Below are 18,112 nucleotides of genomic sequence, written 5' to 3'. Positions count from 1 at the left end.
AATTTTGGGAAAATCATTTTGTTTTTCTTTTTTTTTTAATTTTATTTATTTATTTCAGAGAGAGAGAGAATGAGAGATAGAAAGCACAAGAGGTAAGAAGGTCAGAGGGAGAAGCAGACTCCCCGCCGAGCAGGGAGCCCGATGCGGGACTCGATCCCGGGACTCCAGGATCATGACCTGAGCCGAAGGCAGTCGCTTAACCAACTGAGCCACCCAGGCGCCCAATCATTTTGTTTTTCAATAAGAGGAGAACAAAGCATGCAAATAAATGGATAGATAGAATCTCTATGCCTTGTCTCTGCTGTTTATTTTGCCAGGGAAGACTTTCTTCCTTCTGGCCACTTATTCTACTTTCCCAAACCTACCAGAGCCAGTTTACATCATTTCTCCTCTATGAAACTCTCCATAAATTCCTAGGTTTCCCTATAAATTCTTAGATACTGTCTGTGGTTATAACAATACCAAGAATTGGCAAGAAGCAACTTTCTCCTTTTGTGGCAACGTATATTTTTCCACCTCTGAAATTGACCACCAAAAAATGTTGATGTGATGAAGAATTTTTTTTTTAAGATTTATTAGTAGTTTAAGGGAAGATAGGACTTGTCTATGATTGCATTAAATGTCCATAAACAAAGAGGAAAATATAGCATAGTGACCCTTCAGCTCTCTCTGCTTCTCACATCTTGTTTTCACAGGAACTCATTTTGGGGGCACCTGGGTGACTCAGTTGGTTAAGCATCTGCCTTTGGCTTAGGTCATGATCAAGTCCCACATCGGGCTCCCTGTTTGGCAGGGAGTCTGCTTCTCCCTCTGCCCACCCCAGTCGGCTCCTTCTCTCTCTCTCTCCTCTCAAATAAATAAAATCTTAAAAAAAAGGGGGGGGGGACATATTTTTGAGAAGACAAAAGAATCACAGAGATGGAATGGTTTCAAGAGTTTAGTCAGTTCTCAAAAATGAATCATTTACCAAGGTCTGAAGTCACACAGCAAAGTTGACTGTGTTGCTTAACAGGTGTACATGCACAACTTTTGCATGTTTATATGAATTGCATTAAGTTCAGTAGTTTACTTTTCAAAATACTTCTCTTTGGGGCTTTTTTAGTAGATAGGATTTTGTACTATCCTCTAAGTCACTTTTTTTTTTTTTTTTTTTTTGGTATACAATACACATCTTGCATTACAGTGACCAGGGGTAAAGAGAACAGGTGAATTGTATGTAAATTAATTATAAAGGCATTTTTTAATGCACCCCCCAAAGTGTTCAATTATGGAGATGGTTAAAGATCTATCAACAAAGCAACAAAATAGCCCTGGCAAATAAAACTATTTACACATACTTTTCCTGAGGAGAGATAAGAAGCTCAAGGGATCAAACTGAAGCTCAATACGCTTTTAAGGGTTTTCACCCTAATCACACTGTCTTTGCAATCTTGTCAGTCACCCATTTTTTTCTTCACTTATGTAGCAAGTATAATACCTTACAATAATAAGTCAAGTATGTGCTTGGTTAATCCTCCCCGCAAAAACTGTGATACAAAAAAAAAAAGAAAAAAAAAGAAAGGTTGGCTTGATGTCCTACTCGATTAGCTAAATTTGTTTAAACTCTTTCCAAAACTAGAGAATAGGCATACAATATAATAATTATAAGGTGTTTATACATGCACAATCATCAGATCATTACCTGTACTCTTTTATTTCTTTAAGGAAAGGAAACAGATGCAAAGACAGATCCAACCTTTTAAATGTATGGAAAAAATTTTAATTGCATTATTAATAATAATGTTTAACAATCAAGTCATCCTGTAGGTATGTATCACCTTCTTTCAAGATTTTATAGTGACTTTAATTGAAACTTAAAATGTTTCCCTTTAAAACAATTTCAGTGCTGTAAAATATCATTTAAACCAAAGGGGATTAAACTGTGCTTTTCAGAACATTCAAAAGTCTATGAACAAACTCTAAATTTCAAAGTGTTTGAGAATTGGCCTCTCCCCCAGCAGCAGGTTTTAAGTGAGTACCATGTTTTTAAGCACCTTTATCTCATGTTCCGTTCAAGTACATTGCTTGCCGTTTTACTTCTAGTAAGGTAAAGATCCTATTTCCTTTTAGAAAGACAAGAAAAAGAGGCCCTGAGCTCAGTTATGCTGCTTTCCCTAACTATTTCTTACACATTATTTCGGAGTTTATCTCCTAGTCTCATTGCCTACTCCAGGGATTCTCTGTCTGATATCTGGGGAAAATCCCCAGCCATCTTCACAGGCACCTTTCCCTAACCCATTCAGGTCAGACTCACCTGGGATTTCATGCCTTGACATTTTCTGCAATTTTACTTGCTCCCAATGTGCTCAAATTTATCCTTAGATAATAAGGTCTCTTCAGCAGAACTTCTGGAAGTTCCAACTCCAAAACCCTTAATATGTAAATTTCAACTCCAAAATGTCTCAGGTCTTCAAGTTTTCCAACCTATCAATTGGAGCCAGTGGAAGCCTTCCTCCTGGTACATGGATACGTTCAACAAGAGCTTCTTGCATTTCTCCTACTTAAAAATGCTGTTAAAGTTCTATAGGCTGGGAAGGAAGAGTCATAAACTGGTTAGTCCTCTTTGGGGCTTTAGAAAGATTTCAAGGCACTCACAGGCATGGTTTACGATGATGAATGCAGAGATACTTTTTCCACCACAGAAAGTAAACATGCACACCAAACCAGTATGACAGGTTGGGGTATATACAGTACTGCTGCCCTGGGGCCGCAATTTAGAAGCACAGACACTAAGGCACCTTCCTGCCTAGATTTTTTTCTTCTTTTCATAGCCCAGCAGAATAAGTATAATTTCTTAAAAAAAAAAAAAAAAGGCTTTATCATGAGAAACATGATGCATTCAATGCATGTGTGTCTGGACTTTCAAGCTGACTCCTCTTGGCTATGATGAAAGTCAAGTAAATGTCTTAAAAGCCAACGTAACTTTTATGGAGTCAAGAAAAATCCCAAGCCTGGATGGACCAGTCCCATAATAGCCTGACTGAATACTGGACAATCCTTTCCAGGCCATAACTATAGAAACTAAAAGATGTCAATATTGAAAGCATTCATAAGCCTGGTTTTCCCTTTTGAAATAGGAAAGTAAATGCCTCCAGAATGTAATGTGCCAAATTCCTTTATGAAATTACAGGCTCTGGGCAGCTAGGGTGGAGATCTGAGTTCTGGCACCTGCTTCTGAGAAACCAAGGGTAATTTTCTTACCTTCATAGGATCTATTTGCTACTCTACAAAGTAAAAATATCGGACTTGAAGCTTTTTAAGCTCCCTCATACCTTGAAAATGTTAAGATTCTATAGAGTTTTTCTCCCCTAACTTTGACAGCCAAATTCTCCTTCAGTGGGCTGTTGAAAACTCCTCTCTTCTCTGCTGACTGCTCTCTAGAACTGGCCTTGGATACCACAGGGTCTAGCCAACTCTTCTGTACTTTGAGACATTTTTCCCCCTGAGCTCTAGTCTTTTGTAGACTGTAGAGAAGGGGTTTCCTAGATCTAGAAAACTAAGAACTGGAGTAGGAAGGGGAGCTATAATTAGAAGATACTCAAAAACACCTGAGCAGCTGTAAGTAGATGGCCTGAGTGACAAAGGTGTGTTGAGCAGTCCACAGGAGACCCCCACTCAAAGAAACCACTCTCAAGGTTGTCTCAGCATTGAACTCAGAGACACCTTTTACTGAAATCATTCCCAAGATGAATTTGTATACCATATCCTTTCCAAAGAGGCAGGTGGCTTTGGAAATGCTTTGACCAAGGAAGAAAAGGAGGAAAATAAAATGGAAAAGGCTCATGTGGACTGAGTTGCTGAGGTAGGAGGAGCTCAGGGGATGAGGGACATAACTGGATAGTGACACCTTCTTTCCCTTTCTTACAATCCCTGCTAGGGTCTACTCTGCCTGTTACTAAGAATCTTGGAATAGAAAATGCATGTCCTCCCTGACAGGCAATACAGGTAAGGGGCCCTTTTACGCCCAAGGGTAGCCTCTGGAAAAATCTTAACCTAAGGAATTTTCCAGGATGCTGCTTGCCTGGAAGGAAGTTGCCATCCTCCTGTTGTTTCAGTCCCGGCCTTTCACTGCTATCACAGACTGACCAGGTGCTACTCAGTGGTACATGTGAGTTTGCAGGGATTGTGCAAGGAAATGTCACTTCCTTTTCTTAGCAAATACAATGCTCAGAAAGCATTTGCCCCCATTCCTATTGCTATATTATTTATATTTTCAAAAATAAGAAAAAAGAAATCCAGCATTTTATCCTGTCCTAGATAATTCTATTTTATGAATCCTGAGACTACTATGAGCCCTCTCATATAAATCTTTACATTATTCTCTGTAGAGTTACTTTTCACTAGGACTGAAAGGAAGAGATTGCTTTTTATGTTTGAAAAGATAATTGAGATCTGTTCCCATGTAGCTGAAGATAACCTTGGAACAACTTCACTTTCATTTGGGAAAAAATAGGTTCCCAACACCATAGTTGCTGATAGCTTATAGGCTCCACTAACCAGGGTACTCTTAACTGGCTTCCTGGGTATAAAACCTACAGGAAATAGCACTCTTTTGACAATGTCTACGGCTAGCCCTCCAAGCTGTGACCAGACATGGTCACAATCTAGACACATGGCGTTAGAAAACCACTATTCAAAGCACATGATAGAGTTCTAATGATAATCTGCTATCACTGATTATCTTCATAACCAAAAAATTTAAGTCATCCATATGTTTAATGTATAAAACAAAGTATTTGAATACAGTCATATCTGTTAGAGCATGCTTATTTGTAAGGTGAGTTGATAATAATTAGTATTATTTTAGAGAACTTCAGAATCTTTTTATAAATACTGCTAAGTCAAAAGCAAAATTAAACATTTCAAAATACCTTTTTCATTTATTTCAATGATTTTTAAACTCAATCTGAGATTTAGGACAGGGTATTGCACAGAAAACAAAATAATGTTAGAGCATTCCATAAATGATTCCAGAAGATATTCTGATTTGTTTTCTAAGATGTTAAATTTACCATATATCTTACCTCCACACACACAAAGCTGCAAATTATCCCCACGGTACTTTCCTTTATTATTAAAAAAAAAAAAATCCAGGAATAGTTTAAAGCCAACAACTGAAGTACCCTCACTTATCATTAGCTCTCTCCTGATTACTAACTTCACTTAATAATTTTAAGGCAAATACAACTGGAATGGAAGCACTGCAATATTCCAAGAAGATGGATCTGAACTATTTGTAGACCCACCAAGGGTACATTTCAACTCAGGTAGAAAAATACAGTCCTCATTGAAAAGTTTTCACAGAACTCACAAGGGAAAACCCCTTGAGATAGAGCTGAGCTCACAAGCATCCCTCAGTTACAGAAGGTTTATGGATATAGCACATGATTTTCTAACTCAAACCATAACATTCAAATTATTCACTATAGCTCTTGTTTAAAACTTCATGCTTTTTTCTTCTATATACTAATTATTAATTCTGAAAGTAAGTGTATGTGTGTGTATATGCATGTATATATGTAGTCACCCTTTTACAGTGGAATATATTACCAGAAACATAACATACATAAAACTGCCAGAGAAAAGGGAAAAACAAAACAAAATAGAGTCTATACACATTCTAGGACTGTAAAATAAGAAGTAAATATTACCCATGATCCTGACACAAAGAGAGACGAGGCCTGGTTATTCCTCAGTTTATTAAAACCTCTGAACACAGACACTGGTGATGTGCCCCCATAGTCTACAACAGGCTATTCAGGTGGTTGCCAAATAATTATATATATTTTATACAAAGTCACTGTTATATGAACAATATTAACAACCTAAATAATTCCTATATACTTTTCCAAGGAAAGACATTATAGAAACAAAGTATATGTTATAATCATATACATATTATTTTCTCCATAAAACACATATAAATGAATTTCATAAGCTAAATAAGTCTTTTAGCTTGTTTTTCCTCAATAGAATGTGCTAAATGCCTTTTTACTAATCTTTAAAAGTGCTTGATAATAGCATTTTACTTATTTTTTTTAAGATTTTATTTATTTATTTGAGAGTGAGAGAGAGAGAAAGGGTGAGCACGAGCAGGAGGGGATGAGCAGAGGGAGAGGGAGAAGCAGGCTCCTCACTGAGTAGGGAGTCTTATGTGGGGCTCGATCCCAGGACCCTGAGATCATGACCTGAGCCAAAGGCAGATGCTTAACCCACTGAGCCACCCAGGCGCCCTGATAATAGCATTTTATGCAGTATTTAACAAAACGTTTTTGGGAAACATACAAAAATAAAACAAGATTCTGGGATTCTTAAGCAGGTTTAGTGAATTCTGGAAGATAATTTAACTTTAGAAAATGGACACTTTATGACCTGTCATGTCTATGATCATCTTAATGTTATTCTCATGTATATTATATTTCACAGATGTAGTTACATGTTCGATTATATGCACTAAATAGAAAACTGGGTGGTCTGGAGATTTTCTTGGTGGTAGCATCACAAGAACATAATTAAATGAAAATGTCATTAGCAGTCGATTAAAAAATATCTTGATCAAAATGTCTCTTGAAAGGTGACAAATAATTCATAAGATACCAGACTACTAGAAATCATAGCAACAAATAAGCATTATGTCAGTTTTGTATTTTTTTTAAGAAGGAAGTTTTCTCACTCAAAAAAGTGAAATGTGTGAGCAACCTTTATTGTTTCTATCAACAAGCCTACCCGTAGAAGCCTAGTCAAGCCAATGTCAACAAAGCCAATCCCTTCAAAGGACAAAGGTATCTGACTGATTAAGTAAGACCTGTAAAATAAACCCCCTCCCCAACTGCTTTGCTCTCCTCTGAGATCCTGTTTTCTACCTTTAAAAAAAAATGATTGTATTAATATATTAATACAAGGACACTTAGCTGGGTAAACCCCAGATATGGCAAAACTTAATGCCAAATAAAAATTCCATAAGTAGAGACAAAAACCAGGATTCTGTCAATGTTGGAAAAGATCTGCACTACAAGTTGGTCACACCATTTCTCCAGCATTACATTGGAGAATAAAGATTAGGCTTTCCCCACTCTCCACCAGATTTGGGTTTCTGTGTTGGTTGAGTTCTTAAGCCTGAGAGACAGCCAGTTTCTTTTGAAATGAGAAAAACCCCCACATCCTTTCCTCAACCTCAAAGCACACCTTAAACCTCGGTAGGGGCACATGCAGGCGCACCTGCAAGCGCTCATGCGCTACCCCCCACACACACACACACTCTGTAATAGAAACTGCTTAAATTTCTGATTGGAAACACTTCAGAGACTGTTGGTACTTACCTTGCAAAGATGTGTTAGGTAAACTTGCTTCATTCTCTCCCATTTTATTATTTCTTTTTAAAGGGGGCCAAGCAGTTTCAAATTGTGTCAGTTACCTTGCAAGCTTTGTGACCTTCTGACTTCCTACCGTGGTACTGTAACAGTATACTACCTGCTCTCTTCTGTGAATCATTACCATTCTGCTTCCTGAATTACCTGGGCTGGCAGGACCTGTTTTGCTGTGGAATGAGATCACATCCTTTGATCCAACGTACTGCTATTAATGTGTGTTTCACAAAATGTGGCTTTGTTTCAGTTTTGATATTAACTTTTAATTCTCTACTTTCACTTTAGTCTAAAGCGTATTTACATTTTCCCCGAGTGTCAATACTACCAACACACCATGGTGCAGAGCCAGAGTTTTATTTGATTTTTAGTGTTCCCAATCTGCTTCTCTTATAGAAATAAAAATTTAAAGTGAATTTTGCAATGTTCATTAAATAAAAAAAATACAGAGACCTAAGGAACACCATGGGAATCAGTTTTGTGAAGTGCTGGAAAGAGTCTTTGGAGTCCCTCCAGTACTAGCTGTGGAACTGTAAGTGAGGGCTATTCCTTCTCCAAGTCTCAGTTTCCTCAACCATAAAATGGGGATGATATCTATATTTCAGAAGGTTTTTATGAAGATTTAAAGCAATCACGTATGTGCTAAACATTACGAATGGCAGATGATAAATACATTGGCAGCATTTTTCCTCCACCCCTCCTCTTCTTTTTCCGTTCATCTTCTTTCTTCTTTCCCTCCTCTTGCCCTTCCTCCCTCTGACAAGTGCAAAGAATGCCCAAGAAGAGCACTGATGTCACTATGTCCTTACGTCACTTGTCCGACTTATTAATCAAGAGATCTTAGACAAATGATCCAATCCGATTTCAGAATGCCTCAAGGTCCTCATTTGTAAAAGGATACTGATATTTGCATTGCCTTTTTACTAGGAACATAACGATTATTAATATAAACTATTGTGCTTCAAACAAAAATAATCTCTAGCAAAGAAAAGCAACAAATTGGAGATTTATCTTTACTCATTTGTAAAAGTGAGAGAGGAAGTAGATCACAAAAATAAATCAATTTATTTAAACTCTGTCTCCCATAAGATATTCAGAATAAAAAACAATCTCTATTTCCTCCCTCTAGAATTCCTTAAATTTTAGTTTTGTTCTGGTTAAAACTGGTTAAAAAAAAAAAACCCAAGGTTTAAACACCTTCTCCTTTAATGGTTCTTTAATTTTCAATTTGGAAGGAATCTGTATACCATGTTTGCTAACTCATTAATGAAAAAAATTGATTATATGTTACATAAACAGAAAAGGTAAACAACTAGAATAGTTATTCTCAAAAATATTAGAAATGAAAACAAATGGGACATAAAAAAATTCCCATCACTGGGGCACCTGGATGGCACAGTTAAGTGACCAACTCTTGGTTTCGGCTCAGGTCATGATCTCAGGGTCGTGAGATCAAGCCCTGAATCAGGCTCTGCACTCGGCTCGGATTCTGCTTGAGTTTCTCTCTCCCTCTCCCTCTGCCCCTGCCCACTGCATGCACGCACTCGTGCTCGCTCTCTCTTAAATAAATCTTTTTTAAAAAATCCTCATCACAGTTAATTTACAGTTCTCTCTTTCATTACGTCTCTGGGTCTCAGTTTCTTCATCTATAAATTGATCTGGAACATTTACTCAGCCCCATTCTCTCATTACAAATACGAAAACCTCTGATTTAAAATCCAAGTTGTGGTTTGTTCCACAATAGTCTTTGCCTGGTACAGTTGCATAATGTAACATACATACTGTGCTACATACTTTATCAAATGGAACCTGAAATTGAATGTTTGCCAATAAAACACTATAATCATCACGTTCGGACTTCCTCCCTAACAGGAGAAACACACATATCAATCCTCCCTCATTATGACAGCTTGGAAATGTATTTACATACTGGTCCCAGGCACCTAAAATTAGTCAATAACCAAACTAAGACACCCATTATCTACCAGCTGAATTATGGAATGTGTGAAGTTACAAAGAAAGTAGAATAGAGAAGTCCTATTTTTGAGCAGAGGAAAAACATAAAAATACCAGAAACCCCAAAAGGGCTTGTCATTGCCCAGAAAGTCACATAAATATACATTCAGTTATACTGAAATAACTTCAACGCTTATAAATTGCCATGCACTCAGTTATTCACTCTCTCTCTTGTGCACCTCATATGCCTAGGAAATTCTTCCTTCATTACTTTCTCTTTGTCTAATTCATATGCAGGAATTCTTCTTGAACCTAATCATGGTTGAGGCTGCCTCTATATGCTCCAGATGCCTCTTAACAACTTGGAACTTTTCCTTTCACCATGGCTCTTATCACACTGTGTGGTATGTACCACTTATTTCTGTCCTTGTGAGCTGTTGTGTGAGAAACCTCTTCTGTGCCCACCACTATATCCCTGAAACTGGCAAGGTAGCACAGTTCCTGCCACATATTATGGCTTCAACACTTTTAATAAAGATGAATAAAATTACCATCATCACAAAGGGTGAATTAAAGGATCTCAAAGAAAAGACGGACATAGATTAGCAAAGATGATGATGAAAGATATTCCAGGAGGGGAAAAATGCCAAGTAACTTTCAAAAGTGAAAAGAAGTGAGGAGAACTAGTTAGGTTTATCTGCAAGAGTAAATAATGAAGAGCTAGAAGGATAAAAGAGATGAGGACATTTATGAGAATTTTCAAAAAAAGGAATCAAAGATAAATAAAGAGAAAAAATATATATAGTGAATGCATTAGTTTAACACACACACACCCCCCCAAAAACTAACACTGGTAGCATTAGCCAAAATACCCTTATTGAATGGTGTAAGGAACACTAATTATAAAATTACCAAGATTTTTGGAATATTGGAAAGAAACTCTATGAGAGTGACTGTATCCTCCATGTGCATTCTGAGACAGTGCTGTAAAAATTAACCAGCACGTTTTTAAAACAACTTAGATGACTTAAGAGAAAACAATATTTACAACCCTATTAGCTTTCTGTATTTCTGCCATTCTATTTCTAAAGCAAACCTCAAGGAGAGAGCAGCCACAGAAGGTTATAAATGTTATCCTTTATCACTCAGTTTGAGGGTTCTACATAGAAATTAAATAAGAGGAAGAAAACAATGTTAAAGTTTAAACTTGTTATGGGCAAGTTATTAAAGTGATTATGTTGTTCTGTTTTTCAAGGGAAGATACCTGTGAAAATTTGAAAAAAATTATGAAGTGGTTATTCAAAATTCTGAATGTTGGCACTGTCTTATAAAGCATGGAGCCCTGGGTATGTAAAATGTTACACATTTAATAATTACACAGACCTGGTACTTCTCAATGAAAAGTATAGCAGTAGGGGAACAAATAATTTAATCAAAACCATAAATATCCACAAATTAAGAAAAGGATTGGAACTCAAAACTGTAATCCTAGAAGCTACTATGAGGAGGAAATTCCATGTTCAGCAACCAGAATGAATTTTTGTGATTGCAGTTTCAAGAATTAGGTAGAGGTGCTTAAAGAGTACCAAAATATACCACCCCAAAATACGTCTCATTGGCATATGGATTTTATTTCTTTTAGAGAGAGAGAGAGGGAGAGAGAGAATCTTAAGCAGGCTCCATGCCCAGCATGGAGCCCCACGCAGGATTGGATCTCCTGACCCTGAGATCATGACCTGAGCTAAAATCAAGAGTCAGGGGTGCCTGGGTGGCTCAGTCGTTAAGTGTCTGCCTTCAGCTCGGGTCATGATCTCAGGGTCCTGGGGATCAAGCCCCACAGCAGGCTCCCTGATCGACGGGAAGCCTGCTTCTCCCTCTCCCACTCCCCCTGCTTGTGTTCCCTCTCTCGCTGTGTCTCTCTCCGTCAAATAAGTAAATAAATCTTAAAAAATATATAAAATAAAATAAAATCAAGAGTCAGATGCTTAACCAACTGAGCCACTCAGGCACCCTGGATTATTTTGACCTAAAGGGCCTTGAGAACCAGCGGACATAGGAAAAAGTTCTTTACCTCCCCTCACTGCCTCAAAATAGAGTATAAATTTCTTCTTTTGTAAAGAAAAGTTACATGTATAAAGGAAATTTCCAGTTGTAAAAGTTACTCCGTAACAGGAACAGAACTAGTCCTGGAGACAACTCTTACCCCTTGAGAAAAAACCCTTCCTTACTATACATTTTCTTCCCTTTTCTCCATAACTTGCCTCCCATCTCCAGAAGCCTCAAACCCCTTTCCATTGTTTAGCCTAAGATGGTATAAACCTCAAACATCTGGCTCCTTCAGTCTCATTTTCTTGAGAGATTCCCATGCAAATCTACATAATTACAACTGTTTTTCTCTCTCCCTCCCTCTCTCTCTCATTAATCTCTTTTATCAGTTTGCTCAAGGGCTCAGTGAGTGAAACTGGGAGGTAGCGGGAAAAGGTTTTTCCTTCCATATATGCTCTTTTCTCAAGAACATACACTGGTGGTATTTATTTCATGCATTTTAGAATAAAGGAAACCTAGTTCCTATACAGCTGTACTCCAATGTTTAAACTTTTCAGTCTTTTTCTTCATCTATAAAGTAGAACTAGGTAACAGTATCCTGAAAATTAAATGAGATCATATTTAAATGCTCAACATGGTGGGGCCCCTGGCTGGCTCAGCCTATAGAGCATGTAACTCTTGATCTCGGGGTTGTGAGTTCAAGCCCCACATTATGGGGCAAAGACCTTACTTAAAAATGAATGAATGAATGAATGAATGAATGAATGCTCAACATGGTGTCAGGCAAGTAATAGGATGGTTAGTTTTTAAACATCACCTCAATACAGATCCTCAGTCCCGTCAAACCACCCCAAATCTAATAAATATTTTCCAATGTTGAGAATTGATAGGACATAAAATTTTCTGAACTAAGCTTACACTTTTCTTAAATTTATTTTTTTTTAAGATTTTATTTATTTACTTGTCAGAGAGAGAGAGAGAGAGAGCACAGGCCACAAGAAGGGGGAGTGGCAGGCAGGAAAAGCAGGTTCCCTGCTGAGCAAGGAGCCCTACTCATGACTCGATCTCAGGACCCCGGGATCATGATCTGAGCCAAAGGCAGATGCTTAACCAACTGAGCAACCCAGGCGTCCCATTAATTTTTTTTTGACTAAAATAAAGGTGTCAACACTGTAAAAATGATGAAGTTTGCATCTTGATACGATGAGCCGTTTGGCTTTAGACCCAGGCATTTCATAACTTAGCATTTTTGATTACAGATTCTTTGTTGAAGCCGAAATTCTGTTGTTTGATTGTGGCCGAGAATTTCTAAATTGGGATTATCTGATCCTTATAGCTGCTAAATACTTTTGAGTCCTACCAGAAATAAGACAGTTAGCTAAACCAGAAAAGGGGGAGAATGCATATATTGTACAGGAAGAATGGGTAGAAATAAACAAGATTTTCTCATGCTTAGGAATACTGGCTGAACATATTCTCTTCCAGATCTGGGTATCACCATCTACCCAGTTGCCCTAGACAGAAACTTAGGATTTATCCTTAGCTCTATCCTCCCACATTCCCTAAATAGTCACAAAGTCCTAACAATTCTGTCCTAAATGTCATTGAAATTCACCTCAACTTTCCATATTCTCTAGGTAAGGCCATTATCATCTCTTGCCAAGACAGAAACTCCCTAAATGAATTCTCCCTTTCCTTTAATCCATCCTTTCTGTATCTGTAGAGTCCTCTAGCAGATAGAGTGATCTCCCTAAAACATAGTCATGCCATTTCCATGTTTAGGTATGTTCACTGGTCCCACAGCCTACTCAGTAATGTCAGTACATAATCACATTTACTTTTTTACACCTGTGAATATATATATATATATATATATATATATATATATATATATATATATATATATATATAGCTGGTCAAAAAATATATAAAATATATAAAAAATAAATATAATAAAAATAATAAAATATATATATTATATATAATCACATTTACTTTTTTATACCTGTGAATATATGTATATATGTATATATATGGTGTATATATATATATATAGCTGGTCAAAAAAAATTAAGGCATACTCAGTGCTTGGTATTAGGATTGACTGGTGGGCAAAAATAACCTAACTAAACTTCTTTTCATAAAATTGGCATACAGAATCTTAGGAAAATTTGTATTGATGGAGAACAAAGAAAGTAACTACTTCTTTCAGTAGTAAGACATACCCATTAACAAGGAAACAAGTAATAATGACAAGGAGAGTATTGTCATTTTCATGATCTTTCCACTATAGTCTTATTAAATGAAGTAGCCAAGGAACTATATAAATTATATTCTAACACACACATGCACATACAACAGAATTGCTTAACAATTACTGGTGGTTTATAGGTTATTTCACATAATTAAATATACAATGACTCATCTAAAAATAACAGACACAGGGAGGTTCCAAGTTGGAAGTCAGGTGGGAGTGATGCTACAAAGCAGTCTAATTTGCTGCTGGGAACACTCTCCTAGATTGTGGAAGAACTTTATAACAAAACATTAAATACAAGCTTGTAATCATAGTATGTAGTGACTTATACACTTTTTTATGAGGATCTCATGAAATCTTGGCTTACATGCCAGAATTTTTTAAAGCAATATACTCTTATTAGCAGTCTCAGCCTCATCCATGTGAGTCTACTGATAGTGGGAAAACTAGCTATGACGGTCATCTAAGTATCATTCGAAAAAGAGAAAACAGTAAAGTTTCAATGTATATTTAATACCATCATGGAACTATAAAATGAAGCACACACACTCACACACACAAATACTTGATTAATCTATACAGTACTATTCCACAAACCCTGGCAAAACTCCCTCAGGAGGAACCCCAAGGAGAGTATTCAAGGAAGATACATGATAACTGCCTGAGACAGCATAGAATGATGGACTTTTCAATTTGAGAATACCAGGGCATGTTAAAAATCTACAGTAAGGCTGGAAAAAAATTCTCCAGCCAAAACCCTAGAACACCAAGGTTTAATAGGAATACCAAAGTGATAGAATGGTATCTCTAATCCTTTTAAGATGCAATGAGAATGCTTAAATGGTATTAGCTTGGAGATAAGTTTATTTGCTCAAAACATCCTGATATGACCAATCTTCCAAAAAGAAGTTTCATCTTCGTAACAAAAAATGATCTAAAACACCTCTGATACTATGTTACAAGTACAACCCAGTCATCCATGCTGAAAGGTAAAATGTCTTCTCGTCTTCAGCCTCTTCACTATACCCTCAAAAAGCAAGACCACAATTAACGCCAACTGTGCTGCAGAAATTTGGCAAATACTAACTAAATGAAAACAACATTTAACAGCTGTTCAGAGGGTAACAGCCTTCTCTGCTAAGGTGAAGCTGAGGTAAAAGATGAGCCTTCTCATTGTCTTTAGAAACATTCTATCCCTTTCACTTAACATCTTAGTAATGGAACACAGTAACTATAATAATCACTTATTAAATTTAACACTAAATGCCTTGGTTTCAATTCATGAATATGAACAAAAGTAGTCAAGAATAACTGATTATGAGGAATCAAAGAAAATTAGTATATCATTTTGTCACATAGTATTTCTTTAATTTTTATTTTTTTAATGTTTTTCTTCTTCCTCTTCCTCCTCCTTTTTTTTGAATAAAGTCAAAGTGGCATAACAAGCATTCTTAGAGGGGGAAAAAAAAGATTTCAGGAGAACTACTTTTGTTCAACATCATAATGGGCCACTACTTTCTAGTGGGAATGTTTTCTTTCTGAAAGCTCCTCTTCTACTTTCCCGCTGACTACCTGCCAGCTAACATTGTTACAGAAAAGGAGAGGAAGGATTAAAGTCTTCAGTCTTCCCCTAAGTAGCGAGTACTTAAAATAGACTTTCTTTAAAGTGACTGGCTGTCTTTCCTATGGTGTGACCAGACTTAACAAAATGGAAAAAAAAAAAAAGTCACGGAACAAATGATGGGAGATAAACACAGCTTCTTGGGAGGGACTTTACAGAATAATGGGCTAAATGTAGAGAAATCTATGGGAAAAAAATAGAAGCCCTGGAAACTACAGTATCTGATCACCATGGACAATGACGGACTCACATGTGAGCAATTTTAAAGAATGAATAAACATAAAAATAGAGCTAGCCATGCCGTGGCTTAAGCTACCTTTAAATACTTACTATGTTGCCTCATACCTCTTCTAAAACCTTTAGTCTTCCTATAGCCTAATATACCAATTTTTATTTCCTTAACATTTTTTTTTCTTTAAAAAGCTGGGCAAATATGACCCTGTCTTCCAATTCTCAAGGCTTCCTAGCTGCTGTTTTTAGATCTGCCAGATTTATAAGCGTTTAATAAATACTTCATAATTGATTAACTGAAAACATAATTATATTTCATCTTTCTCCTAAAATCTTTAAAATGAGAGTGTAAGGGAGATTATTAATTAAAAATGTTACTAGTATTCGGCTTCCTTCTGAAGAGGCCAGAGTATGCCACCCCAAAATATGACACTTTGGCCTGAGAATTGTTTTGAGCTGAACCCAATTAGCTCTCTGCCTTCTCCCCTTTCTATTTATAAGAAGGACATAAATTTCCATCAGTAATATTGTTTCCTTCTCCATTACCAGGGAGAGAACTACTCTGGAGACAATTCTTAGTACCTCAGATAATTCCTATCTGAAACAAAACAAAACAAAAACATTAAATAACCCTTGTTTTACAATACAATCCCTCCACTACCCTTCCCATAGCTTACCTCCCTCTTACAGAAATCTCAAACCCTTTTTCCCAAATTCTGTCTCCTAGATTCACAGTCCTTTGTGAATTCCCAGTGTGTATGCATGTAATTAAATCTATTTTTTTTCTACTGTTATTCCATGTTTTGTCAGTTTAATTTGCAGGGTCCCCAGCCACTGAACCTAGGAGAACAAAAGAAAAAAGCTCTCTACCTCTCCTACACCTCTTTTCTTCAGTTTTCCTAAATTCTAAAAAAAAAAACTCTTTTACGTCAGATTGGTGATAAATTGAAAATTATATTTTAAAGTTCACAACAGTTTAAAGAAATGAACTGAGATCGAATTACCCCTATTAGCACCTAATGAAACACAAGTTAAATAGTGTAAACAAAGCTGACAGTGTAAAATGCATCAAAAAATTTGGAAGGCAATTTAAATTATTAAAGTTAAAATTAAAGAGAACACTCTACTTTCTAACTTAAGGGTTATTTTATGACATCACAAATACTGCACTTACCTGCCCTCAGACACTTTTGTCTGGAAACTTTTTTTTAAAAAGTGGAATCTGAATAATTTTAGGTCAGTTATTCACTTCCAGTGGGTCCAATTCTCTTTGTACAGCCCTGTTTGCCTTGTTTCTTATTGTTTATCCTTTAAAGCATTTAAATACATGACCCTTGTCTTTTTACTAACAAAGTCACCTGAGCTCTCTTCCCAATTTCAGTGTCCAAATGTAATGTAAATATATACAACTGTATCAATAAAATAATTCATCTTCACCACCAAATTAACATACTAGAACAGCTTTATTTGAATTTTAATGTGTTAATGAGCTAAAGATGAGTCTATCAAATGGCCAATCTCAATTTAAGTTCAGAAATTTTCTGACATAAAGACCAAGTTGCCGTTAGCAATATAAGTAAACATTTTTTTTAAATGTTTATCATACTGTCTTTCACTGTTGATGGCATACATATTTGCCATTTTTATCCTGTTTGTTCCCTTGTGTAGATCCACATTTAAGTTTCCTACTGCCTGAAAATCGCCCTTGTTTGTAAGTTCTAAAATAAATAAATATGTACATAAATATATATTAAATAACAATCATTTGAAATGTCACTCTCAGGAAATTTTCCAATACAATAATCAGGAAAGTATGCAAAATAGCTTATGTAACATTTGTTAGTGTTATTTACAATATAAAAAAATATAAGTAATTCAATACTAACAATAGATTTTTAAAATTAATTATACAATAGTGTAGTGGAATGATCTATAACTGTTAATGCAGAAGTATTCATTCACTTACAAAATATCCAACACATTGTGCATTATATTTTTGTCATGATATATGACATATGCTAAGAATATTACAATTATTACTACATTACAGAATTGCTGGTGATTGTCTAATTTCTCCTTGCATCCTTGATTTTTTTGTATCTTAAAACTAGTTATGTGTTACTTTTACAATCAAAACAAAAAAGCATTTCTTTACTATTTTGAGAAAAATATGTCTTATTTATGATTCCTGACTGTTCTTCAAAATAAATTGAAAGATAAAAGAGGTCCTAAACTGTGCTTTCAAAAAATGCCAAGGATATCCATAGAGTTTATCTATAATTTATGTCTCTGGTGTTTATAAATGGAACCTGATCTTGTTAGTGTTGGTAAATAGCTAATAAAAGAAACATCTATATATGTATAAATATAGGTATTCAATAATTTTATTTAGTAAATTTAGTTGCTAAGGAAAGAAATTTTTGTAAACTTTAATTAGAATTCCTTAAAAGGACCTAGGAGGAAAAACTATGGGTATAATTAAAAAGCTATAAAATTTAGATGTTCTATTTATGGGAGGGTGGAGTGGGGAGAATAGCCACCCTGTTGATTTGGGGAATTTTAGTTGGAAAAGGGAAACAGCAGGTCAGCAAGACAATT

General features: G+C 36.0%; 1 protein-coding gene across 6 annotated transcripts in view; it reads right to left on the bottom strand.

Moving 5' to 3' along the window:
* The window catches only part of NAALADL2 (N-acetylated alpha-linked acidic dipeptidase like 2), a 1,313,911-nt gene that overhangs the window by 923,917 nt on the left and 371,882 nt on the right, over positions 1-18,112 (bottom strand). For 2 of the 6 annotated variants that reach the window (XM_027587308.2, XM_027587313.2), the window contains exon 1: positions 7,359-7,478. The exons of the other annotated variants lie outside the window; for them this stretch is intronic. In XM_027587308.2, coding sequence (XP_027443109.2) covers positions 7,359-7,401 — 43 coding nt within the window. In that variant the 5' untranslated portion in view covers positions 7,402-7,478. Of the gene's footprint in view, positions 1-7,358; positions 7,479-18,112 lie in introns of those variants that run through there. 6 annotated transcript variants of the gene reach the window in all.

The sequence above is a fragment of the Zalophus californianus genome, chromosome 1, assembly GCF_009762305.2.
Source record: "Zalophus californianus isolate mZalCal1 chromosome 1, mZalCal1.pri.v2, whole genome shotgun sequence".
Lineage (NCBI taxonomy): Eukaryota > Metazoa > Chordata > Mammalia > Carnivora > Otariidae > Zalophus > Zalophus californianus.
The sequence above is the reverse complement of the archived record's forward strand: the minus strand, read 5'-3'. Positions and strand labels throughout refer to the sequence as shown.